General features: G+C 40.1%; 4 protein-coding genes and 1 pseudogene across 4 annotated transcripts; 3 read left to right on the top strand and 2 right to left on the bottom strand.

Annotated features, from left to right (window-relative positions):
- The first annotated feature begins 1238 nt into the window (after positions 1-1238).
- LOC132979924 (uncharacterized protein F54H12.2-like) lies at positions 1239-2510 on the top strand. The gene has a single exon (XM_061045749.1). It carries the CDS (start codon positions 1239-1241, stop codon positions 2508-2510), a length of 1272 nt encoding a protein of 423 aa, XP_060901732.1.
- A 7567-nt stretch (positions 2511-10077) lies between these two features.
- On the top strand, positions 10078-11181 carry LOC132979863 (trace amine-associated receptor 13c-like). Its single transcript, XM_061045698.1, has one exon. It carries the CDS (start codon positions 10078-10080, stop codon positions 11095-11097), a length of 1020 nt encoding a protein of 339 aa, XP_060901681.1. The 3' UTR covers positions 11098-11181.
- A 1950-nt stretch (positions 11182-13131) lies between these two features.
- Positions 13132-15751, bottom strand: LOC132979923 (trace amine-associated receptor 1-like; annotated as a pseudogene).
- A 4080-nt stretch (positions 15752-19831) lies between these two features.
- LOC132979922 (trace amine-associated receptor 1-like) lies at positions 19832-20827 on the top strand. The gene has a single exon (XM_061045747.1). The coding sequence runs from the start codon at positions 19832-19834 to the stop codon at positions 20825-20827; it is 996 nt and encodes a 331-aa protein (XP_060901730.1).
- Positions 20828-23877: 3050 nt separating this feature from the next.
- LOC132979921 (trace amine-associated receptor 1-like) lies at positions 23878-26536 on the bottom strand. Its single transcript, XM_061045746.1, has 4 exons — positions 26526-26536; positions 26108-26183; positions 24585-24873; positions 23878-24515 (listed from the first exon to the last, which is right to left on the bottom strand). Exons 1-4 carry the CDS (start codon positions 26534-26536, stop codon positions 23878-23880), a joined length of 1014 nt encoding a protein of 337 aa, XP_060901729.1.
- Positions 26537-27613: the final 1077 nt, after the last annotated feature.

Below are 27613 nucleotides of genomic sequence, written 5' to 3'. Positions count from 1 at the left end.
CGCTAGCGTCACTGTGTTTAAAAATAACACAGCCTCTAGATTTCAGGTGGATTTAGCCCAGCATATACATTTAGAGGGTCCCTGGCAGGTTGCATTGACGGAAATCTCCTACCCTCACACCTGGTTTAACGTGCCTATAGACACGGGGTTCTTTGAATGGCGAGATAAACCTGTTGAAGGTGCCGCTTCAGAGCCCGAGGTCAAACGTCAAAAGATTAGAGGAGGTTATTACAGTAACCTGACTCAATTTACACACAAGTTAAATGCCTTTCTAAAAAAAATTGGAGCGGATGTGCAAGTAGTCTATAGCAACATTCAAAAGAGATATGAATATCAGGCAGGGGGTGCAACTCATCTACGCTTTCATCCCCCCTTGGCCTACATTATAGGGGAAATTCCCGGGAAATGGGCTATTTTCAACGAGAGGATGGCTCCCTACCCGGCAGATATAAAGGGAGGATTCTATCACCTCTTTTGTTACAGTGACATAGTAAGGCACCAGGTGGTGGGTGAAAGGTACATTCGGGGACGTGATTACCCAGCATTTTAACCCACCCTACTATCTACCTGTAGCCAAAAACCACATTGAAAACATTTCCGTTGAGATTAAAACGGATCAAAATCAACCGCTCAAGTTTACCTTTGGCAAGACGGTGGTGAAATTACATTTTAGACCCGTTTCTTCTCAGCTGTAAAAATGATGCATCAAACCCTCGACCCTCACCGTTTTGTGAGCTATTATGAAAATCATATGGGAGGAGCCCTCCCTGGTTTTTACGGGGCCCCTGTAATGTACGGGAGAGGGATAGGTTCTGTATTTTCAAGGCTATTTCGTTTTGTATCGCCTCTGGTTAAGAAAGGTTTTGCCATTGCTAAACCCCATCTAAAAACAGTGGCTAAAAACATAGCCTCACAGGCCATCTCCCACGCTATGAGCAGAATAGCCGGAGAAGGAGATTCTCAAGAAGGCTCCGGAGGTATTATGGTGATGGCCAGAAGACCCAGGAAGAGACCCCCGGGGGACCGTGTTTTAGCAAGGTCTAAAAATAACCGACGCGGGGCAAAGAAGAAATCAGTAGGGAGAGGCCTTCCTAAGGGAAGGAGGTCCGTCGCAGGCAGAAACCTATACTCTGGAGACATATTTCTCTAAACAAAAGTTTCAGAGAAAAAACAAAACAAAACAAAACAAAAAATAAAATAAAATGGCTTTATTGCATCACAAATCGACAGAGTGTAGCATGGCTGAGCTGGATTTACTTTCAGCTCCCATGACGCAGTTGTCTATCGACGAGAAACTCTACACAGAGGTCATGCCTCTGTCGGCCATTACAGATACAGGTCCTATAGAGTTTTTTATACCAGGGGACGGTGAAAAATATTTGGATCTAAATGACACCTTGCTCCATCTCAGGGTGCAAATTACCAACGCCGACGGCACAAACCTAGTGGCCGATGCCCCTGTAGGGTTAATCAATTACCCTCTGAATACAATCTTCAGCCAATGTGATATTATTCTGGGGGATAGACTGATATCACAGTCCAGTGCCACTCATCCTTACAGGGCTATGATTGAAGCCCTGCTCAACTTTTCAGAAGCTACTCTACAAACACAGTTTAGCTCAGGGCTGTTTTACAAAGACACTGCCGGCTCTATGGACTCTGTGGTGACCGTCAATGGTCCCAATCGCGATCTACGCAACAGAGCCGAATTTACAGAGCAGTCCAGAGAGCTCCACCTGTTGGGACCTCTCCACGCTGATATATTTTTCAGCGAGAGGCTCCTTTTGAACTCTGTGGACTTGAGAATTAAGCTGACCAGAGCATCCGACTCCTTTTGTCTCATGGGCACGGCCAACAGCACCTACCGTCTGAAAATACTGGGGGCTGCTCTGTTTATGAAAAAAGTCACCGTTTCTCCACCCATGCGTTTGGGTCACGCCGCCGCCTTGATGAAGGGCAACGCTCTCTACCCTCTGTCACGGGTGAACGTGAAAACCTACTCCATCCCGCAAAACTCGAGGATATGCAACCAGGAGAACCTCTTTCTGGGTACAATGCCAAAGTATGTGGTGATAGGGATGGTACACCACGAAGCTTTTACGGGGAGCAGGGATCTGTCTCCTTTCAATTTCATCCATAACGATGTGGAATACCTGGCCTTGTGTCAGGATGGAAGACAGGTGCCGGCCAAAGCTTTTCAGCCTCAATTTAACAACGGTGTGTCTGTCAGAGAGTTTTACAACATGTTTACAGCTACAGGGAGACACTTGAAGGATTTACCTCTGAGCATCAACAGGAGAGAGTTTGAACAAGGATACTCTCTGTTTGTCTTTAATCTCAATGCGGGGGAGGATGCTGACGCCCTATCCCCCGTCTCCAACGGGAATTTAAGGCTGGAGATGAGATTCAGAGTGCCTTTACCTCAGTCCACTACACTGATTGTGTACGCCTGCTACGAGTCTATTTTGGAGATCAACTCTAAAAGGCAGGTCATGGTGGATTATTACTAAAAAAGAAGAACATGAACAGCCATCAACTAGAGAGTCTAATGACTCGCTTGGTGGGAGACGCTTTCTGTGGAGTGTGGGCCTCAGATCAGCTGCAGCTGCTGACGTCATCTTTTAAAACCCCCGCCTACTTTATCGTCAACACACACCCTGCGCATGAGCCGGGGGAGCACTGGCTGGCCTTAACCCTAGAGAAAGATGGAACGGCAACTTTTTTTGATTCATTTGGATTTCCTCCTCGTTTTTCAGTTTTTAAAAGACCGTTCCAGCGCTATTTTATATCACTTAAAAAAGAATTAAAAAATGACGAGACTGTAACTGCGTTTGTGAAAAAATATCAAAGCTGTGTGAAGCGTTATAAATGTAGTGAAGTTCTCTCCGCTTCCGAGGTGTGCAGTGACATAAAGCACTCAGCAGAGGAGCGTTCCTTTTTATGCGCTCAGACATTTTTAGGCAGATTTTTTAGACAGATAAACCACCGGCCACTGATGAGGAAGTGTGCTGGCTCTTAGTCTGTAGCGCTCTGGACAACTCGGCGTGAGATCTACAACTAAATATGAAAAGGGGTTCTGAGTGGCGTCTTAAAAACTCTGAAGAAAAAAGCTTTTTCTCCCTGGAAATATTTGCTGAGCCAGCACATTGATCTGCAGCTTGTCTCGCGGGTTGTTAAAGAGCACCAGGTAGTTGGTGTTCAAGCTGATGGTGCGACTGTGTTTACCTTTGTAAAAAAGATTTTGAGTAAGCAACATCACGCTCATATTTTTATGATCCCTGTATTGCGTGAAAATTCTTGCCACTTCAGGATGCTCAGCAGCCTGTAATAACACATCGTCCAATATAACGAGGTGAGTTTGATGAGGGGGAAACAAATCAGGGTCGTCAAAAGAATCAGCCAGTCCTTCGATGAATTTAATATTTTTATTATTTTGTTGCAGTTCATCATACATCGGTTGACAAGAAGTATAAATCCATACAATATTGTCAGGGACTCGTTGCATAGCATCTTTGCAGTTTTCTAAAACATTTTTTACAAAATGGGTCTTCCCGCAACCACTAGGTCCTACAATCTGACATGAAAAGGGAACACACAATCTAGGATCAAACTCTATTTCTTCAGACATATGTGACATTTTTTTTAAATTATTTTTTTTTGCCCCCTCAAAAACCGAAAGGCAGAGTATGACCGTTAGGCAGCAGCCTTCTCTTGTCAAACACTACACAAAACTTTTTTTGAAATGATGTGTTTTTGAGAAGGAAACCTTTCTTATCACGCTGAATTCCCTATTGGGGGGTTTCAAGAAAAAACCCCTCCTCCTCCTCATCCTCCTGCTCCTCATCCCTCTCTGCGCCCTGCGCTGCAGGGGGTCGTCTGCATGAACGCTTCACAAAACCCTCCACCAGCTTTTTTACACTGTCAAAGTTGATTTTCTCACAACAGGCGTGCGTCTGTGTTATACCCTTCACCTTCAAAACCACTTTGTTGTTTCTTGTTTGATAGGCATAACTTTTAGGACCCGCGGCTGCAAATTCCTGAATGGTGTCTCCCCCCAACTCGTCCGTCAAGTCCCCCAGATAATTACCCAGCTTCAGCATATTCTCTCCTGTTTTCGTCGTGTAAATGAGGCTGTCTGTGTCAAAATAAAGCACTCTCGCCTGCATTCGTTGTAAATAGTCGTACAATTTTAGACGCCCGTACGCCGTCGTGAAAGCGGCGATGAACACGTTGTCTACTTTATTCCGAGGGGCAATGTACCGCTCACCGTAGATCCACTGGACCAGAGCCACTCTGTCGTTTAGAAAAGAAAAGTATCTGATAAAGTGTTTTTCTGAGAACATTAACGAGAAAAACTCTTCAGGCTCTGTAATGAGCACCGTCTGGCAGAGGTTGCTTCTCTGCGCAAACTTTCCCCAAAAACTGTTGAGGCATAATTTAGAGAGTTGTCTTTTGGCAGGATTTGGTTTAATTTTGTCAGCGTCCAACAAGATGCCCAGATGCTATTGATATTCCCTGATGTATTTTTCTCTGCTCTCCTGGTCTACAGCCTCGGGAGGGTAACCCGAAGCCTCTTGCTTTCCTTTTAAAAACGTCTGCATGTACTTTAAAAAGATTGAATCGTCGCGACGTTCAAAATGCCAGACCTCTGTGATTTGTGACAGGCGATAACCCATCTCCAGAGCCTTGTTAAATTTGGGAGTGACCCATACCCCCTTTATCGCTCTGGCCTCATCGTCGTGACTACAGGGTCCGCTTTGAGCATTCAACTCAGCGCAAGTGCGGCACAGTGTAAACACCAGTTTACCAGCGAGTGTTCTGTAAGGTAACACGGGAAAATACAAACCCCTCGGCGGATACACCGTGGCTCTGATTAACCCAAAGTAGGCGCTCGGATCTTTAAAATCTCTGTAAATGATTTCCGGGTGACCTAGAGGATAAGGGAAGCTACAGTTTACATACGGGTAGAGAGACGTGACGTCTACGTAACGCACGCTCTCATTCTGTTCTGCCGTATGTCGCAGTCTCACAGCGCAGGTCCTCCCCCATACAGAGCGTCGTGGGGAAGGAGCGGCTGCGGGGGGTCGTAACGCCTGAGGAACTCTTTCACGCTTGCGTCACTTTTTTTCAATTCATTCCATCTATGCTCCCTCATAACTATCACTTTTACCCCATACACAGATTGTAGCGTTTCCAACCTCCTCATGGTGCTCGAATGAAGCTCTTCGAATGTGGTGTGGGTGAGCGGACAGCGGTCCTGCGGCTGAAAACACTGGGGGCAGCCATGATAAAAACAGCCTAAAAATTCCCACACATACTTATCACCCCCCCTCTCTGCATAACCGTCTACACAGTAGGTCCCCAGCTGTTTTTCACCCGCGTTAAGCGCGTGGCGAATAAAGATACCTTCTTCGTGAGAGACCCATTCCAACCATTGTATGCTGCAGTGTGAGAATGATCTGTATTGTCTTTTGTAGTGGTCGGGTGAAGGGATGGCCAACGAGTTTGGGGTCAGAAAATTAGTGACAAATACTTTCATGCAAGACGAGGCTATAGTGGAGCGACTAAATGGATCTACTCCCGTCTCCTCAATGAAACCTTTTCTAAATGTTGTACAGGCTTCTGCGAGAATGTTGACTTCATTTTCACAATAAAGGAGTGACTCTTTTGCAAAGTTAAACACGCCGTGACGCACCTGCTCGTACCACGTCTCAAATTTAAGTTTGCCTTCTACCGACATGCGCTCTGTGCCGTAGGCTTGGGATGAGGGATAGGGACCCACGTACTTCAAAGTCGCTTTTGAGCTAAATCTGTGAGGAAAATAGCCTTCAACTTTATCTTCAAAACCCAGAGCCCTGGGCATTGCTGAAAGAGGCATAGTTAAAAAACACAGAGAATCTATGTATTTTTGTTGAAAATCCGGTTCTGTAAAACAGATTACTTTACTCCCATGCATGATAAGAGAAGGTTTTATTCCTAGAGCTATCATAGCGTTGAGAACTAGGTACCCGCCAAATCCTTTTGAATTGTGCGCTATAAACACAGCGTTGCGATAGGATGTGTTTCTGAAACGCAGAACAAAGTCGGTGGCGCACACGAAGAGCCCCAAGAGCTCCATTTCTCTCCCTTTAAGGATTTTGTGCACACCAGGAACGGTCTGTGCACGGATCTCTCGTCTGCGTATGTTTCAAAGTCGTAAAAAACAATGTTTTGGTTGTGACCTTTGTCGGGTTTTAACTGTTGAATGAAACACTGGTGGGTTTTTTTTGCCATCGCCCTCGGGAAGTATTTCTCCACATATTTTACATTTAAGTTTTTCACACACGTGGGGTTTACACCCGCCGTCAACCCCTGTGTACCATAAACGGTGACAATTTTGGCATTGTTTATACAAATCGCATTGGCTGCGTTTGACGGAGGTTTCTCGCGGAGCCGAGCTTGTTCTATCCACCTGCTCTTTATGCTTTCTCATACAGTAATCCGAACGACACGTACGGTGACAGTCTGCGCAAGAAACGGGCTGAAATGTCAGTTTACAACACCGGGGGTCTAAACACACAGAGCAGTGATCCCAACAGCGATGGCTGCATACGCTGTTGTATCCTGTATAGCACTCTTTACAGACATAAGAAGTGCCCAAAAAAGACTTTAGATTTCTTATGCCATAGTAATGATTTTCATGGAGAAAAAGATACGCTGTTATGTCTTTTTTGGGAGTTGCTGTGTGAAATTTAGCGAGGGTGCGGCTGCCTTTATTTCTGTAAAACACTACGGTCTTACAGTCTAAAGCCTTTTCAAAGAGTGACACATCACTAAAACTCACATCTCTGTGATCTGTGAATCCCACTCTGTTCTGAAACTCTGCCCCTATTCTCTCAGCCTCTCTGTGACTGATGGACGGGTGTAGCAGGAGAGCCAGATTAATGGCAAAACACAGATTGTTGTCTGGGTTTTCTACAACGTAGAGAAACCTCCTCCTCCTGTGCACTACTTCGTTATCTAACATAGAATCCAACTTTATACGACCTGCACCACGCGGATTACGAATCAACTGAACCGCTAATTCTAGATCCTGATCGGTCATGAGTGACATATTAGACTGAACGAGTTCATCCAACAAGTTTTGAAAAGTTGCAAGACCTGTGTCATCTTCGTTTGTTCTCGTTAAGCGGGACACGTTCTTACTAAAGTGTTGTCCCCTCAGTTCAAATCTCCGTAATCAGCCACACCTGAAGGAGTGGGAAACCTTAATATCTGTCTTATTTCAACGTTGTTAAATCTATCACGAATCACTACAACGGGTTGAGACTGCGGTAGAGGATCCCTCTGGGGAACTCCATCAACTGTCTCATCTCCCAATTGTTGCTGCGGTGTTCGCGACCGAGGCGGTGATAATGCTGGGGTTAAAGGGTCAAGAATATGTTCTCCATCTACAGAGGAGACGGGACGGGGGGATAGGATTTGCTCCGTGTTACCCCCTGTCTGAATTTCCAAAAGCTCCAGGGCATCATCTAAATCTCTGAAGCGTTCTAATTGTGATACTCCGGGGTCGGGTTCATGGTTGGGAGAGCGTGCGGCCCTGTGTGAAGGCGTGCAGGGCTCTGAGAGGTATGAATTGGAGGTTTCATTCTCTAAGCTGACAGTCTTTAACAACGAGTGAAAATGATCTAAACTTTCGAGTTTCGGGGTACTCATCAGGATCCATGATTTACTAATAAAAAATAATAAAAAATAATAAAAAAAACATTAAAACATTAAAACATAATACCCCTTCTTGCATTGTTGTTGTTGCAAAAGTACTCTAGAACCCTTTGGAAGTTTTGGCAATATCTACAGACAGGACCCCATGGTACGTGGGTGTAACGGCTTCTCCTCCTTTCTCGTCTCTCTCTCCGTCGGCATCCTGGATTAAAAAATAAAATACAATAAAATAAATAAATAAATATATACATTTATATTACAGATCTAATGTTTAAAATATAACACACCTTATAAAAAAAAAAAAACTTACGGTTTCTGCGAATATCGTAGTCCGATCCCGAACTACTCTCAGTCGGGGTCCTGGAGCGTCTGCGCCCGCGGGTACTGTCGGCACTCGGGTCCCGGGAGGAGGATGAGGAGGATGAGGAGGATGAGGAGGAGCTCGATGCAGAGGTGGAGCTGTCCCGTCTTCTGGTTGTCTTTTTCGGCCGGCTGCTGCTTGGAGCATGGGCGGCCGTCTCTCTCTCTTCTCGTTTAGCGGGGATTTCTCTATCATTTGATGATGCACCTGCGACAACGGGGCTTGATGGACCGGCGAGAACTGGGCCTGGGTCTGGTTGTTTCGTCAAATTTCCCTCAACAGGCGGGCCTTCTACAGCTCTTGATGGAACGGCAATAGCATTTGACGGCTCGCCAGGCGGGCCGTCAGCGGGTTTTGATGCAGCCGCTGGGTCGGGTGAAGGCTCTCCTGGTTGACGCGTTGAATCTTCCTCAACAGGCGGAGTGGCAACAGCGTTTGACGGACCGGTTAGGATGGGGGGTCCGACCGGCTCATTTGCGGCGACAGCGTTTGACGGGTCGGTTAGGCTGGGGTGTCCGGCCGGTGTATCAGGTGTGTTGAGGAGTTCTGGAGGCGGAGGAGACGGCGGGGGTGGAGAAGGGTAACCTTCCACTGAAACATAAATAAAAATATATAATAATAATGTAAAAACACACTAGAATTTGTGGTAAAATAAAATAACACACTTACAATGATCGAAGACGAACTCCAGTTCTTCAAGAGTATAGTCTCTCACGATTTCTGCAAAATGTCATTATATCATAAATATGTCACAAATTACGTGTTAGCAAAAAATAAATAAAATAAATAAATATAACTTACGGGGCTGGTTCATGTACATCGTAAGAGCGTTTCAGGGTTTCTGTCATGTAGCAGAAGTTGTCTCCAGATGTCTTCTGAACAGGTTCTGGTATTTTTACACACTCTCTCTTATAACATTTCATTTTCGATGGATTTTCGCTCTTAGCTATTATTTGCAGATTTTTCCCATACGGTATAACTCTGCGTTATATAGATATGTATATTATTCTCTGTTTCTCACACAGCATAACGCTAAAAAGGGTGGCGACCTTTGACCTAGCAGTTATGAGAACCGTATGCGCAGCGGGTTGTATGTCTGCTATAATACCAAGACGAGACGGAAGGATTCGATCTTCAAAACCTGTATAATGTGGGAACCCTAATTTTCATTGTATTTTACACAACTCCCCTTTTCTCGAGGACCGCTTCTGTTTGTGGTCTCTGCTCTTTTCATTTCTCCCCACAAACCGGAGAGCCTCGCACGGATTCACACCTCTCCATCACCCCGTAGTTCCATCAACGGCCGTCTTTTTAACATTTTTATATTTTGCAGTTTATTTTTCGATCCGTTGTAAATATATTTTTTAGTTCGGTTGAAAAAAAGATTAAAAAATGAAGAATATAAAAACCTAGTCTTCGGTACTAGAACCAGCCGGTGTGTCTTTTTTCACTCTGTTTACAACGAATCGTTGCAGTTTATTTTTCGATCCGTTGTAAATATGTTTTTTAATTCGGTTGTTAAAAAGATTAAAAAAAGTATGGATTAAAAAAAACCTAGACAATGTTGCGTCTCGTCGACCCCCCCCCCCCCCCATCAGAAGAATGATGAGGTAACCTTGCCTCTCATTGGATGGACAGGAGGCGGGATTAATCCTAATGCTGCATTCTCATTGGATGGACAGGAGGCGGGACTAATCCTAATGCTGCATTCGCATTGGATGAAAGGGGGAGGGGGTTGATCCTAATGCTGCATTCTCATTGGTCCATACAGAACAATGAGAACAATAGACCTGTCACTTTTAACAATAAGTGCATTATATACTCTCTCCTGCCAGTCCGTTGTATTGTATATTGTATATTACCTGCAAGCTTTTGATTCGTTGGCACAGTGAATCAGGTGATTGGTGGGTGGCTTCGCAACCATGTTTTCACTTACATTAAGACTTCAGCATGTTTGTCTCATCGCCCACTCTCTGTTGCGTTGTCTCTGAGGTCTTTGTGTCTAAGGATATATGATGAGTGGTGGCCTTTCTGCAGAGAATTACTGTTTTCCAGGCTTTAATGTATCATGTGTTAGGACACAGTTCAGTGTGGGGACCAAGTTTGCCCTCTTTTTGTTGTTCGCTTTAGGCATGGGTTTAACCATTTTAGGAAACACGGTTGTCATTGTGTCAATTAGCCATTTCAAGCAGTTGCATAATCCTACCAATGTGCTTATTTTATCTCTTGCTCTGGTTGATCTACTAGTTGGTGTTATTTTGATGCCTTTCAGTGCCATCAGAACTGTTCATGGCTGCTGGTTTTATGGGGAAGTCTTCTGTCAGTTGCACTCCAGTTTTGATATGTTTCTTACCACTCTTTCTATCTTCCATCTAATTTGCATCGCTGTAGACAGACACGAAGCTATATGCGATCCTCTGCATTATTCCATGAAGATCACAATGCCAGTGGCCTGGATTATGGTATGTTGCAGCTGGGCATTGGCTGCTGTCTACTGTTTTGGATTGCTGTACTCAAAAGCAAATGTTGCTGGGTTGGAGGATTACATAGAATCAATTTACTGCCTTGGTAGTTGTTACCTTCTCTTTACCCCCCTTTGGGGAATCCTGGACAGTATACTTTCCTTTTTCTTTTTGTGCACTGTAATGATTTACCTGTACACTAAAATTTTTATTGTTGCTAAAGAGCATTTACAAAAGATTGGGGATGTGAAAAAAGGTTCCAATGAAAAAGGAAGAGCTGGGTTGCTTAAACAATCTGAGCACAAGGCTGCAAAGACTCTTAGTATTGTGCTCGGTGCATTCATCTTCTGTTGGATGCCATTGTTCACAATCTCGTTGTTTGAAATGATCTTAGGTTTCTCCACACCAGCTGCTGTGTTTGAGGCCGTTTTCTGGTTGGGTTACTTCAATTCCACCTTGAACCCAATTATTTATGCCTTATTTTATCCCTGCTTCAAAAAATGTTTCTATTGTATCATCACGCTGAAAATATTTAGCCCGAGTTCTTCAACCATGAATGTAGCTTTTAAATGACCAAACTGTACTCTGGAAATGTACTATTCACCCTTAAAGATTTCTGAAATTGAAGCCTGCATGTGCAGGGTCTTTGCTGTCAGATATTCCATCGTGCATGTTTATTTTGCAAATGTTACTTTACAATACTTGTCTCATACACAAGTATGATACTCAATGATGACTTGTTAAATACATTTGTATCTATCTTATATCAAAGATCAATTTACACTTGTTACAACTAATCACTGTCTATAATTTTTTTAAGATGATATGCAGGGCTTATCTGAAATATTTTACATCGTTTGCAGAATCCTTATCTTGTGTGTTTTTCTCCACTAATGGTGAGAAGATTTTACAAAGTTGACACTGTTTTTGTTGTTGTTTCACACTTCTACTTCAGTTACTTTGTCCCATAAATACATACAAATTGTCATTATTGTTAAATTTAAGAGGAGAGCCTATAATTTATAATCGGTTCAGTCTTCAGAACAGTAATTGTGAGGATTACATTGTCCCAACTAATCAGCATGACTGCTTTATCCTTTCTAGTTTATTCAGTGGACACGGATGCTTATGTGTTGACTTCCTGGAGCATTAAAAAAAGAATGTGAATAGAAATATATATTTTGCGATTTGCGTTGAAAATTTAGACAATAATTTTGAAAAAGGGATTTATTAAGAAAAACTTGCAACACCTCTAAAGGTCATCTAGTTCAATGATATTATAGTATTAAGTGTGTTCATCATTTTTCATAAATGGTTTTAGGATAGGATAGGATAATACTTCATTGATCCCCAGAGGGGAAATTCGGGCAATTGCAGCAGCACAAGAAAAGTAGGTCAAACAAAATAAACATTTAAACAGAATAGATCAGATAAAAAATTATACAAATAAAAATAGAGGCTACAAGTACAATATGAATGGTGAAGTGAACTCTGCAGGGAATTAAGACATTATGTGCAGTGAATGGCAAGATAAAGTGACAAGTGATGATTAAAGTGACTTGTCATGATTAACAGCAGCGTAAAGAGCAGTGAAGAGAGGCAGTGTTGTATCGCTGTAATGTAGAGTGCAGTTATATAGTACAATATAATATAGTGCAATATCATACAATATAGTGTAATATAATACAATGTAATATAATATATAGATTAATATAATATAATAGGAATATAAAGTATATATATATATATATATATCAATTCTAAATGATAATACAGTATAATAATACAATATAATACATTTTATGGAGATGTTCATATATGAATTTAGGTCTGTATATGTATCTGGCATATTTCGGCACATGAATCTATGATACTTGGCTGCCAAATAAGGTATCCCTGAGCACTCATTTTGGTCTTAAGTACTAAAGAGAACAAAGTGTGGAATGAGATTTAAGAATGGATGTCTGTTTTATGTCGAACAAAAATCAGATTTTCGGCTGAAAATTAAATTAATAAAAAGTAATTCTAAAAAAATTTTTAAAAAAAGGTATACTTGACCAACAGGGTACCCCATGCACAGCCAACCTACAACCTCAGGTGCCGGTAGGTTCAAAGAACATACAATAAAAAAATAAATGAACTGTGGCCCACATGCCATGCTGGACGAACCTGAGGAAAATAAAGGCCAAACATGTTGTTCGCTCACAATAGAGTCATTTACAGTGTGCCACGGTTGATTTATTTTTCATAATAAGGTATCCCTCTTCCATAAATTGAATCAGACATTAACCAGTTAATGTATCTGAGATCAGTGATATATATTATTAGCTTGTTGTATTTTATTTTTGTTTTTGCTGTTGTCGTTTTTTTTCTTCTTCTGTTTCTTCTTTGTGCTCTGTAAAATGTCTTAAAATAACAATAAAACAATGAAAATTGTGGAATTGATTCATACATATTTATTGTATTGTTATTCTTTTTTGGTGTGTATATTTCTGTTTGTTGGAATAAATTCTTATTCACTCAGTATAGAAACAGGTTAGCTCTTTTTTTTAGCCTTGTTATTTTTTCAATTGAATCTGTGTGTGATCTCCCTTTCTCTGAGCAAGGTTATGACACATTGGGGCTCGTCTTTATTGCTATCTGTGTGGTTAAGAAAAATCCAGTATTAAGGCATGATCACACAAAGACAAGGTGCTAGAAAAACGTTGTCACCATAACCATTGTTTTCCTATGGTACAGCTCTCTTTCATCTGCTGCTGTGGGATATGTTTTTCTAGGAGATTTTGGGGGCACATAAAATAAAAAAATTAGATAAACTTTCAACTCAAAATGGAGAGTCGCAGTGCTCTTGAAAAATAGAAAATTGAAAAAGTAGGAGCGTGCTTAACCCCTTACCAGGCAGGGCTTACTGATGAGATGGAGAGATTCACTATACTATATACTGTTCAATTTTTTTCAATATCATGTACGCAAAAATCCAGCTTTTTATGTAATTTCCCCATCCCTGCTCGCCAAGGAGCAAAGCAAGCACGAGAGCTCTACATTTGCTCAAATCCATTTTTCCCACTTATTTTATTTGGTCGCACACACAGGTGCTCGACAGGCACTCCCAGTTGTTTTTTCCACCAGATGCACTCTGGTGTTTTTCAAGCAGGCCGGGCCTAATAGGTCTCTATGTGAAGAGGCCCTTATTGTTATAACACTTAAATACTTAAATTTTGATTGGAATTTTGGTTTGGTACTTTTTAAAAATTATTTCTACATTTAAATTCAAAGGCTTTACTGTAATGAAAGAAAGAGATATAATGACGCTTTTTGTTCAAGCTTTCAACTTAAACTTAAATCTGTTCTTGACAACTTAATTCACTTTGCAACATTATTTGTAAAAGCAAAGTGTGGTTTTTTTGCACATGCTTCTTACAATCTTTATTCAGTTAAACGAGGTAAAGTAGACATTGCTCATAAACAGAATATAACAAATACAATTTTTAACAAAAATGTATTGTGCCAAGTCTTCAACAGCTCTCTGACCTGTACTATAGCAAGTCACAAGAAAGGCCCCTGCTATATTGTGCTGCTCTGGGCGTGCCCTGATGAGGGATTTCGAGTAAAGACGACATAAACATACAAAACATACCGATTATTAAATTCGTAATGTAGTAATATTTGTTCTGTCATATACATTTCTGCAATAAATTCCCAGTTGTAACATTCTAAAGTTTAAAATGACTTGATTGCATGCCTGGTTGATTCGAATGCTGTCCAAACCTGTTGTAACAAGACCCCTGAACAGATAATTAGAAGACAAATTGTACATTTTAATTAATCTGTTTGTGAAATGATCAACAACTTCTTCCTGCAACAGGCCTCTACTTTTAATCAGTTTATTCCATGAAAAATGCTGTCTCTGAAAAGTCAGATTTAAAGATGGGTTGTATTGATTGCAATATTCAGAAAATAGTTCAACAAAGTCCAGACCTATCCAGAAAAAAACAGACTTTTTTCCAACTTTAGCTATTGTGAACATACTTTAGTAGGTACATAGATTAAATATATGAACCCCACAAAGGGCATAATATGACCTCTTTAACAGAAATGTTGGTCTGAGACACATTATGCTCACGACTTCAAACGATCTATCAATCATTATATTAGTGTTACCTCGAGACGCTTTACAAAAGAGCATGGGATAATGCGCAGGTAGGATTTATATGTGACTTAGCTCCTCCACAACCTAGAGAAACAAGCTTTTATCTAGGAATGCCAGACCTGTTGTTACAGGACCCCTGAATAGATCATTTGAGGAAAAATTGCATACTTGAATTAATGTTGTTTCTGAAATATCAGATTTAAAGATGTGACCTGAGGTCAATAATTTAAAAGCCTTTCTGAACCAACTATAAAAGAATGCATATATCATAGGGTTCACAGTAGAATTGAAGTAACCCAACCATATAAGGGTTCCATACAAACTAGGTGGGGGTGAGTGACTAATAAAGGGATCAATAAAGTTAAAGAAAAGAAAAAAGAAAGAAAAGCCCCCATCACAATAGCCAGGGTTTTAGTGGCCTTTGTCTGGCTTGTGTTTGACATTTTTACTGAGTTCACACATCTTGCATTATGTATGCTGCGAAACTGTTTCTGGGCCACAAGGAAAATCTTAAGGTAAACACAAAGCATTATTATTCCTGGCAAGTAAAAACAAATCACTGAGGAGACAGTACTAGACACATCCTCCTTCACATACAACATGGTTATAATATAACTCTTCAACACCCAAAATATTTAACTTCAGAAAAATCATTCCAAAACCTAAAATAAATTAAATACTCCAACTGATCAGGATCATGATCAACACAACATTAACAGATATTTTACTTCTGTAAAGCAGAGGTTGGCAAACAGCGTAGTATCGGTCAACTGATATGAAGGACAGATTGAGAATTGATGCTGTACTCAATGTGACATCAGAACTAATGTAGACTTTACAGGACAAGTCACCAAAATACCAACAAGTCTCTATATATCGAATCATATATAGGAAACCAGGAAACATGACTATTATCCCTAAAAGCAGGTCAGACATAGCCAGAGAGAAAATCAGGTAATTTGTTGGAGTATGGAGCTGCTTAAAATAAGCCACTGAGAAAGTGACCAAAAGGTTTCCACACACTGTTAGAATGATTATGACCCCAAAAATGATGTAGAGGGTAACACGTAGTGGCATGGGATAGATTGTCCCTCATAGCAGAGCTCTGGCTCCATCTGTTTGAAAGAAAACAACAACAAAAACATTCAGGAATGGATTCATGTTCAATAAGGCCGTGTTCACACTAGACTTCTTTTTTCAACTGCCAGCGCCTTTTTTACATACAAGCCTATGGGAAAATGAAAAAGGATGACGCTTTTTAAAAAGCGGACGCCTTTTCAAAAAGCGCTGCGCCCGACGGCTTTTTCAGTTGAATTCTTTCAACTTTTCAGAAAAGCGCTGGGTGACGTCAAGCGCCTTTCTGACAGCTGACCAATCAGGACGAGTAGTAACCTACGTCCCTAGTTACCGGTGCCCAAAAAGATGTCATGCACCCAAAAACGGCAAACTTCCACCAGATATGTATGCATTGCGTGTCCGCTCCGGTCTGTTACGGGTTCGTGCATCCTCATCCGTCAACACCCACCGGCTGCGTTCTCAGTCTGCAGCACGGAGAGCACAGCCGGACAGCTGGAGTACGGAGACACAGGAATTTCCGCGGTAATTTAACAGATTCACAGGCGACAGCATGAGATAATACGATGTCCGTGGTATAAAACTCAATAAAAACCTTATAAACACATAAACAAACCGTCAAAACGGAGGGTGTTATTCTGAAAATAAACCGGATGTTTTAATGTTGTATCGGTGTCTGACTTCCCGTCCCGTTTGTTCTTTTCTGCACCGCAGACTAGATCCTGTTGTTAAGGTTACAGAACACTTGCACATAAGCGCTCAAAAGGCGTAAGAAGCCTTTTGTCATATCTTCATTTTGTTCTTTATTTTATGAGCAAAAGTAAAGGTTTTCAGTTTGGGTTTAAGGCAACTTTCTTTGCAGAAATCACTCTTTCAGTTTAGTTTTCATGATAGGCAGATCACTCTTCTTGGCTTTGATAGTAGCATTCGACAGAGCTGCAAAAACAGCACCTAAAACTAACATCAGAAGGTTTGGTTCCATTCACCTGTATTATTTGACATCTGTCCATAGGATATTTTAGGGCCTTATTAAAAAGGCAATTGATAGAGAAATTGAGTAAAAGCACTGGCTAAAATCAAAATACCAACTATAACAATCTGAAAGTACCCCTATATATTGGATAAACATTAGACAAAATCCATCTTCAAGTCTTACATGTCGATTCATTTTGACTTTTCTTTTACATTTCTATGCAGCTAAGAGCTATGTCCAATTACTGAAACTTGTTTTTTTCATTGAAAGTGAAGACAAGCCATAAACCAACAGTCAGCATTCTTAAAACAAACATTTGTTATCAATTTAGTCAAAATATGTTCCTGTATCACTTCAAATAAGACCATCAACAAGCTCTTTAAATCCTACTAAGCAAAATTGCCCACCAGTCCCCACACTTACCTTCCATACTAAGCTGGACAGTACGGCCACATCCACTTTCTAATATGAAATCAGTTTGAGTACTTATGTGTTCTCTGGTACACCTGGCCACTATAGACAGGTCCAACAATCTGTCCCAGTGGATACAGTAAGATGACACTATGAGATGTACATCCTTTGCAGGTCATTATATTGTATGAAGACCTCTAAAATATTTTTTTTAAAGTTTGTTTTCCAGTTGAGCCTATAGTTTAAAAACAGTCACTTCTAATCAACAACCAATAGAAATTATCCTTAAAATTAGAAGTATTGTTGCACACCTATGAGGATTTTTTGTGTAAAAATATGTTTATGATCATTATAGATGCACTTTAATGTGCACACTAAAATGTATGGTTCAAAGTTCAAACAATTTTGAGTGCACTTAAAATTGCACACATAAAAGAGCACTTGAAGCATCCATCTTTGAAGTGCACTTGTAAGTGTACATCAAAGTGCACTCATAAGTGCAACATTTGAAGTACAAATTGCACACTTTAAAGGGCACTTCGAAGCACCTAGTTCAAGGTTTACAGGATAGCCTTTAGCCACACCTTTTGGCCAGGCTGGTAATCTGGGGCTGGAATGTGATGGCGGTCTGCCAGTCTCTGGTTCTGAGCAGCAACTGCTACGACCTTCTCCTGGGAAGAGTGGGGGTTTGAAACCGTTAGAAGCTATGAATGGAGACATACCTGTGACAGAACAAACCAGGGAGTTGTAGGCATATTCAACTTAGGGTAGGTGGGTGGACAAGGAAGCTGGGTGATGAGCGGTGACACAAGGAAGTGCTGTCTCCAGGTTCTGATTCGACCGCTCCCTCTGGTCATTGGTTTGAGGGTGGTAACCAGATGACAGACTGGCAGATGCCCCGATTGCCTGACAAAAAGCTCTCAGAGCGCACATTAAGAGACAAAACAGGCTCCAATTGATGATAGATGAGGCTGAACAGTCTACGCCTTGATTGTGGATGGATTGTTAAACTAGGGGAAAATCTAACACGAGCAGTGAAGTGGATGACAAAAATAAGGGAGAGTGAAATTGTTTTGTGCAGTACGGTGAGTGACAAGTGTAAGAAGCATTTCGTCTAAGGAAACATGTCCTTGGATTTAGGAAGGGGCCCTGAGGGTAGATTAGACTGAAACAAAATCAGAGTCAATATAATTGTCATCTGCAGCAGAATCTACCAAGACTTGGAGAGGGAGACACACTTGAGACCAGGAAAAAGCACCTTTAGGCTGCAAGCACTTTGGGTCGATGTACATCCTCTGCAGGTCACTAAAAAGTAGGAAGACATTTAAAAGACAATTTCAATTTCAGCCTATTGTTTAAAAAATATCAACAAGACTGGGACATGTCACTATAGTATGCACGTGTGAGATTTGGGAAATCAACTTTATTTGTGCTTTGTCTGTAATAAGATATGGTTTTCTTATGAAATAATTCATATGGTCTATATTTCTATATTTTCATTTAAATACTTCCATGCACGATGAAGTGTGCACTTTGAAGTTCACTTGTGGACTCTCAAGTGAACTTCAAAATATTGCACTTAGAAGTACACTTTGATGTACACTTATAATTAACCTTCGAAGATGGATGTTTTTTTTAACTTATGCACTTTTAAGTGTTTGAACTTTGAACCATACATTGTAGTGTGCACATTGAAGTGTAGTTAATCTAATCATGAACCCATTTTTAATCTGACTGCAACATTAAAATTTAGATTATGATTTTGCAAATCTCCTCACAAGAGCATATGGTAGTGACTTTATCAGTCTTGTTTGTAATTTTTAACTAGGCTGAAATAAACTTTTGACTCAATTGACTCAGATGTCAATTTAATGACCTTGGAGAATGTACATCTCATAGTGTCTTCTTACTGTGTCCACTGGGACAGGTTGTTGGACCTGCTTATAGTGGTGAGGTGTACCAGAGAACACATAAGTAAACAAAATGCTGACCCTGATCTCATACGAGACAAAGTGTTTGTGGCCATAGTGTCAAGCTTAGTAAGGAAGGTAAGTGTGGAATTGGTGTGCGATTCTGCTTTGCAAATATGATTTAAAGAGCTTGTTGATGGTCTTATTTGTAGTGATACAGGAACATATTTTGACTTAATAGATAACAAATGTTTTAAGAAATCCATGTTTTATGGCTTCTCATCACTTTAAATGGAAAAAACAAGTTTCAGTAATAGGACATAGCTCTTTGCTGCATAGCAATGTAAAGGAAAGTAAACGTGAATTAATATCTAAGACTTGAAGAAGGATTTTGTCTAATATTCTTCCAATATATAGAGATACTTCCAGATTGTTAAGGTGGATCTTTTAATTTTAGGCTGTGCTTTTTCTCAGTTTCTCTATCAATTACCTTTTTAATAAGACCATCGAATATTAAAGAACATGTGAAATAATAGCGGTTAATGGAACCAAACATTCTGATGTCTGTTTTAAGTGCTGATTTTGCAGCACTGTTGAATGCTACTATCAAAGCCAAGAAGAGTGGGATCTACCTATCATGAAAATTAAACTGCTGTGCCTGCTGCTGCAAATAAAATTATATTAAACTCAAAATGAAAACCTTTACTTTGGTTCCTAAAAAGAACAATATGATGATGTGATGACATTAATCCTCCCTGGTTTTTTCTTTTCTTGTTTCCTTTCAAACAGATGGAGCCAGAGCTCTGCTATGAGTCAAGCAATGCTTCATGTCTGAGGACAGTCTATCCCATGCCACTACGTGTTGCCCTCTATGTGATTTTAGGGGTCATAATCATTCTAACAGTGTGTGGAAACCTTTTGGTCACTTTCTCAGTGGCTTATTTTAAGCAGCTCCATACTCCAACAAATTACCTGATTTTCTCTCTGGCTATGTCTGACCTGCTTTTAGGGATAATAGTCATGTTTCCTGGTATGATTCGATATATAGAGACTTGTTGGTATTTTGGGGACTTGTTCTGTAAAGTCTACATGAGTTCTGATGTCACATTGAGTACAGCATCAATTATCAATCTGTCCTTCATATCAGTTGACCGATACTACGCTGTTTGCCAACCTCTGCTTTACAGAAGTAAAATATCTGTTAATGTTGTTTTGATCATGATCCTGATCAGTTGGAGTATTTCAGTTGTTGTAGGCTTTGGAACGATTTTTCTAAAGTTAAATATTTTGGGTGTTGAAGAGTTTTATTATAAACATGTTGTTTGTGAAGGAGGATGTGTTTTGTTTCAGAGTGGAGTGTCTAGTACTGTCTCATCTGTGATTTCCTTTTACTTGCCCGGGATAATAATGGTTGGTGTTTATGTGAAGATTTTTCTTGTGGCGCAGACACAGTTTCGCAGCATACAAAATGCAGGATGTGTGAACTCAGTAAAAATTTCAAACACAAGCCAGACAAAAGCCACTAAAACCCTGGCTATCATAATGGGGGTTTTTCTTTGTTTTTGGACTCCATTTTTTATTGTTAACATCATTGATCCTTATGTCGGTTACTTAATACCCCCTGAATTGTTTGAAACCCTTTTATTGTTGGGCTACTTGAATTCTACTGTGAACCCTATGATTTATGCATTCTTTTATAGTTGGTTCAGAAAGGCGTTTAGATTATTAACCTCAGGTTACATCTTTAAATCTGACATTTCTGAGACAACACTTTTCACTGAATAAGTTGTATAAAATAACATTATGAGAAGTTAATATTTATTTTACACAAAATCATTTAAAAAATATTAATGGGAGAAAAATTACACTTTCCTTAGAGGCTTAGAAAGCATCTCCATGGAGTCCCCCTGACTTCTATCTAAGCTGAACCTCCCCTGACCCACGTTGTCATGGCTCTCTCACTCTGGCAACCTCCTGATTGAGGTTCATTCCTTTCACCTGCACACCAGCTCTCCATATCCTCATCAACTCAGCAGTATATATACCCCGTCTCTCCATCCACTCATCGCCAGATCGTTGTATCAACTACTGCGGTAGACTACGGCTCAGGCTAAATTAAGATTTTGAAAAAACCTTTGAAATTAATCTTTTGTGCTTGTGCTTGTTTTGGTTTTTGAGTCTCACCCTGTTTTTCCTTTGCTTCAGGATCACCATTCACCCACCTGCCTTCCTGCTCAGCCATCTGCCTCCACCTGCTCTCTGGACTCAAAACTGCTCAGCCACACTCACACCCCTACTCTGGTCTGGTCAGCCTTCATCCCCTTCACTCCACTAACCTCCAAAATCTTCAACCCATCTCCATCTCCATTTGCCACAATAAACCTCATTACCAATCAACCCCTCTGTTTATGTGTCCTGCATCTGGGTCCTAAATTCACTGGTCGTAACACACGTAGAAAAAATGTCTTTCAAAAATGAACATCAATTTTCATTGAGAACATCCCAACAGACCTAGACACACTTATTCTCACCAAAAGACCAAGTGTGTTATCATGATTTTAGTTCATATGGTCAAATAGGATTTTTAAAACTCCAGAGCAGACAAAGCCTCAAGCTCCCTCTGAGATCTTTGGTGCCCCCACTAAGGGGCCTCCGCACCCCATGTTGTGAACCAGTGATGAAGAACATTGTTTTGCGCTGCTTCATCACATAATTTGTATTCCATAATTTTTAATTCGTTCATTTTTTTTTTTGTCCAGTGTTGTTTATTTTTTGCCTTTTACATATTGTTAAAAGTACAGAGCCCCTAAAGGGACATTGGAGTAAAACAGTTGAGACTTAGTATCTCAATATAATGAGATAGTTTCTCATTATACTCAGATATTATCTGATTATATGTTGATACTAAGTCATTTTATTGAGATACTAAGTCTTTGTATTGAGATACTATCTCGTTATATTGAGATACAATCTCATTGTATTGAGATACTTAGTCTCAATTTGTTTTTCTCCCATGTCCCTTTAGGGGCTCCGTATAAAAGGGCAAAACAGTGATTAAAAAAAAGCAAAGACAGAGATGAAGCTACATTTTACCTGCAATGGGACATTTAGCAAATTTGAAACCAGCTGCACAGTAGGAATTGGCTGGAAGAGCCTTTGTATTGATGCTGTTTCCACAAAGAAAAACACACGTGATTTTTCACAATTTACACCTTTGTCCTTTTGTCTTTTTACTGGTCCCTTGCAGCAATAGAAGAATAAACGTACCAATAAAACGTCAAATAAATTAAATGACTAGTGTCAGTGATTGTTACGTTTTCTTATGAATTTTCTGCTCGACATTGTTAATCTGATGCAGTGCCATAGGAGTCACATTTGCCAACAGAGTGGCCAATCATTGCATTTTATAACTTTTTATCGCAAAAAGTTGTCTCAGAATAAGGACTGGGTTTGAGATAAATGTATTTGATGTATAAATTAATTGATCAATTTGACCCATGTTCCATCCATGTTTTTTAACATATATTTGGGTGGCCTGAGTGTATAAAAATGCAAAAAAAAATGCAAAATGTGAAATAAACCCATTGAGTCCTTTGTTTGTGGTCTGCATAAGTCTTAAAACACAGAGAAAAATCATTGTTTCAATTTTTTTCTCCTTGTGACATCACAGTGGGATTCTGGTTAAAAAATACACTCCCCTCCCCTGGTACCTCCACCCATGGACACCACCCCCAGCCTAGAGCAAAACTTTTGCGCAGGTCTGCCATTTTTATTTTCGCTAGCGAAGGAGTGATGTCTACTGGGAACACTCAGGGGGGGCTCATTGCATTTAAAGAGACACACACACCAAAACGGAGCGTTCTGCGAGAGCTGGTTTATACAGGGTCACAAACCTCCTCTGGTGCTTGATTCATGTTATATTTTGACCAAAGCACAGCACAGATGTTTCATTTAGACTACAGGGGACTGTTTGAAAAGGTGGAAAAGGGGTATAATATGTCCTCTTTAAAACATTAATTTTGATTAAGGTCATAGTTAAGGCTATAGCTCAGGCTTGGACCAGTCCTTAGTTATGCTGCTATAGGCTTAGACTGCTGGGGGACCTGGAACACTGAGTCGCCATTCCAATTCAATTGTTATTACTGACATTGTAGCACAAAATCTGCTTTATCTGTTGTTGTCATTCTTGTTATTTCTGTTTGTCTCATTTCCCCTCTCTGTCTGCAAGCCCAACACAGATGCAGCAGACGGCTAGTCAACAAAAGTCTGGTTCTGAACAAGGTTTCTGCCTGTTAAAAGGAAGTTTCTCCTTGTCCGTTTGCTTATAGTGGATTGATTTTTGGTCTCTGTAAATCATATAACAAAGAATATGGTCTAGACCAGCCTTTCCCAAACTCAAGACTACCACAGCCATCTTTGAAATACAAATTACTCTGGGGCCATTCTAAAATAAACGTTTCATGACTACAGCTATCACTCTCACATATGATAAATTATTGGACAACAAAATATTATGGCAAGATAGATGAATACAAGAAAGTTTACTAAACAGATAGTAGAATATTATATTATAGTATGTCCATGAAAAGTCATGAATAGGCCTGTTTAAGTAGCCTGTAGAGTTTGACCAATGTGCACTTGTGTTCTAAAATTTGTAAGTTTGACTTGACTTAAGACACTATGGTGCTTACAATACTGATGACTGGTTGCAATAATTTATAAAGTAAAGAGGGAATCCTCTCTTCTATAAATCCATACATAACAGAATCAATTTAATGTCAAACATTATACGAAGACACAAAGTCCACACCTACTGTAATTTTATTTTATACAGTTTATTCAGTGAAAAGTGTTGTCTCAGAAATGTCAGATTTAAAGATGTCACCTGAGGTTAATAATTTAAACGCCTTTCTGAACCAACTATAAAAGAATGCATAAATCATTGGGTTCACAGTAGAATTCAAGTAGCCAAACCATACAAGTGTTTCAAACAACTCAGGGGGTGTTGAGTAACTAATAAAAGGATCGATGATGTTACAGACGAAAAATGGAGTCCAAAAGCACAGAAAAGCCCCCATTACAATAGCTAGGGTTTTAGTGGCCTTTGTCTGGCTTGTGTTTGACATTTTTACTGAATTCACACATCCTGCAATTTGTATGCTGTGAAACTGTGTCTGTGCCACAAGGAAAATCTTCACATAAACACCAAGCATTATTATCCCAGGCAAGTAAAAGGAAATCACAGATGAGACAGTACTAGACACTCCACTCTGAAACAAAACACATCCTCCTTCACAAACAACATGTTTATAATAAAACTCTTCAACACCCAAAATATTTAACTTCAGAAAAACCATTCCAAAGCCTATGATGGGAGAAATACTCCAACAGATCAGAATCATGATTAACACAACATTAACAGATATTTTACTTCTGTAAAGCAGAGGTTGGCAAACAGCGTAGTATCGGTCAACTGATATGAAAGAAAGATTGAGAATTGATGCTGTACTCAATGTGACATCAGAACTCATGTAGACGTTACAGAAGAAGTCCCCAAAATACCAACAAGACTCAACAGTTTGAATCATACCAGGGAACATGACTATTATCGCTAAAAGCAGGTCAGACACAGCGAGAGAGAAAATCAGGTAATTTGTTGGAGTATGGAGCTGCTTGAAATAAGCCACTGAGAAAGTGACCAAAAGGTTTCCACACACTGTTAGAATGACTGTGACCCCTAAAATCATATAGAGGGTAACACGTAGGGGTATGGGATAGATTGTCCTCAGACATGAAGTGTTTCTGGACTCAAAGCAGAGCTCTTGCTCCATCTGTTTGAGAAACAAGAAAAGAAAATTCAGGTATGGATAAACGACAGAAATATACAAACGTCCTCATAATGTTCGTTTACATTTGTGCCAGAAGTAATAAAGAAGCCGTGAGGTAAATTACTGTAAAATCTGCTGCTCTTTTTGTCTTGCTTTATGGTTATTCTGAAAGGGATCTATATCCATATCCTATGTCCTTTTTTCCAACTTTAATTCTCCACATATTTTTTTGTAACAGTCTTTCACCTTATTATTCAATAGTAAAAAATATCATAACACACAGGTTACTGCCTCCCTGGCTACAATAGAAGGGATCAACACTGCTGAAAATCTTGAATGACATAAGAAGGTTACCTTCACACCTGTTGTATTTAAAAATAATCTTAAATATTTTATCCTTTAGAAAAAACAAGTTAACATACTGAAAAAGCTTTGGAAAACATTAGAAAAAACAGATCGGAATGGTGGATGAATATCTGTGAATAGTACAAGACATTTCATATTTTTGCCACGGCCACTGATGATGAGCTATCAAACAACATTCAGAAATCTCAGCTAAACACTTCACGATCAATACTGAAGTCAAAAACTGCTTCTAATTTAAATAGACCATTGGCTTGCTTCTCAAATCAGTCCCATACTTACCTCTGATAATCACCTGGACAGTATTGGCAAAAGGAGTTAATCAGAAATGGGATCAGTTACAGTGATTCTTACTTTCGTACTTATTAGCTCTCGGGTTAACCTCGCCACTATAGGCAGATCTTAAATCTTAAATCTGAAGGGAGTGAATTTGTCCCAGTGGACACAGCAGGATGGTACTGTGTGGGTTGAATAACCCTTTGCAGGTCATTTACTTGTAAGAAGACAAGAGAGTGGAGTGGTGGTTAAGGGAACACTCACTCAGGTGATGTCTCTGGTTAGCCCCGCTAAAAAAGTTGTGCTTTCTAATGTGCCCCCGTTTTTAAAAAACAACATGTTGGTGAAGGAGCTGGCCCGACACGGGCGGTTGGTGTCACCGATTAAAATGTTACCTCTGGCTTGCAAATCACCGAACCTTAAACACGTTGTATCTTTTAGGAGGCAAGTGTTCATGATCCTCAAAAAGAACGAGGAGCTGAATTTAGTATTCAGTTTTCGTATTGATGATTTTGTTTATGTTGTTCATGTGTCTTCTAAGACTTTAAAATGTTTTGGGTGTGGAGCAGAGGGACATCTGGTCCGCTCGCGCCCGAACAGAGCAGGTGACCGCGGGGCTGCTGCGCCTGCAGCGGAGCCGCCTGTCAGTGAGGACGGTCGGCCCGCAGCGCACACTGACACACAGAACATACAGAATCACACACCAAACACGAAAAACAACACCAAACACGCAGAACAACATACAGACTGAAACACAAGACAGTGAGAACAAGAATGAAAGTGTTGACAGTGACATTGAGTCTGATGACGTTGACTGTAATATCGCTGACATGGATCAGAGTCAGCAGGATGTGCTCACTGATCAGAGTCAGGTTAATCCGGATGTTGTAGATACATGTCCGTTCTGCACGCAGAGAGAAACAGTGTTTGATTGTTTCTTGGAGTGTGATCGTCTTGTGTCTCTGTTCCAGATGTTGATTCTCATGTTTTCTTTGTTTGGTGAGGTTTTTTCCCACCAGATGTTCATTTTGGGGTATAAATACATCAGACATCAAAAGTTGAGATGTCAACTGTTTAATTTCCTGTTAGGTCAAGCAAAGATGGCTGTGTACCTGAGCAGGAAAAAAAAAGATGGAAGGATCTTTGGATGCTGATGCAAAGATTTTTTATGTTCATATGTTGAGTGCTCGTCTGAAACTAGATTTCAGATTCTTCAGTTTATCGAACAATCTAAAAGAGTTTGAAGACACTTGGTGTATCAAACATGTTTTATGTTACGTTGTGAATGATGATTTTTTTTTGTAACATTTTGATTTGATTTTGGTTTTATTTTATTTTGTTTTATTTTTGAGTGTTGGCTGTTTGTTATTTGTGTTTGTTTTTTTTTTAAATGCTTTGAGCAATTAAAAGAAGTTTGAAAAATCTAAAAATCTCTCTCTGTGCATATACAGTACATCATACTATTGCATGTATCTATCTGTAAATCTCAGTCACTAACCACCTACTTTCCTGGGACCTCTTGAGCTCTCAGGATCGTTGGTTGACGGCCTGCCAGAACAACCCCCCCCCCCACCCCACTGGATCGTTGATGGACGGCTTGTCTGAACAACATGTTTTGTTGGTTAGTTAAATTTATATTTTTGTGAGGGGAAACACCGTGATGTCAATACCACTGCTCTCCCAGCCAATCCCAAAACAGCAACACTCAAAATTATATTAAACCTACAGAAACACTTGATGTATCTAATGCTGATCTAATAAAAGCTACAATTAGTGAATAGCATCAGCTGAATATAGACACTGATCAGTGAGCAGCTCGAAGAGAGAAGGATGTGAAAGGACAGTTTGTTATAATGAACGCAGGTGGCACCACAATACAGACACAAAACAGTCTTTGATTAAAGTTCAAAAGTTATTTATTGTAAGTCTGTTGGATACTGGCTGGAGTTCTGAGGTAAGAGAGCTGGCTTCTTCTTGTTGAAAGTATGCGGCCCCAGAGTCAGTGCTGAAGCAGAGGTGAGTTCATAGAGCTTGGCATGTAATACTGAAGATGAGGTAGGAAATCTGGACACAAAGCAAGTAGCAAAGCGAATCTTAAGTTCTG

The sequence above is a fragment of the Labrus mixtus genome, chromosome 9 (assembly GCF_963584025.1).
Source record: "Labrus mixtus chromosome 9, fLabMix1.1, whole genome shotgun sequence".
NCBI classification, from domain to species: Eukaryota; Metazoa; Chordata; class Actinopteri; order Labriformes; family Labridae; genus Labrus; species Labrus mixtus.
The sequence above is the reverse complement of the archived record's forward strand: the minus strand, read 5'-3'. Positions and strand labels throughout refer to the sequence as shown.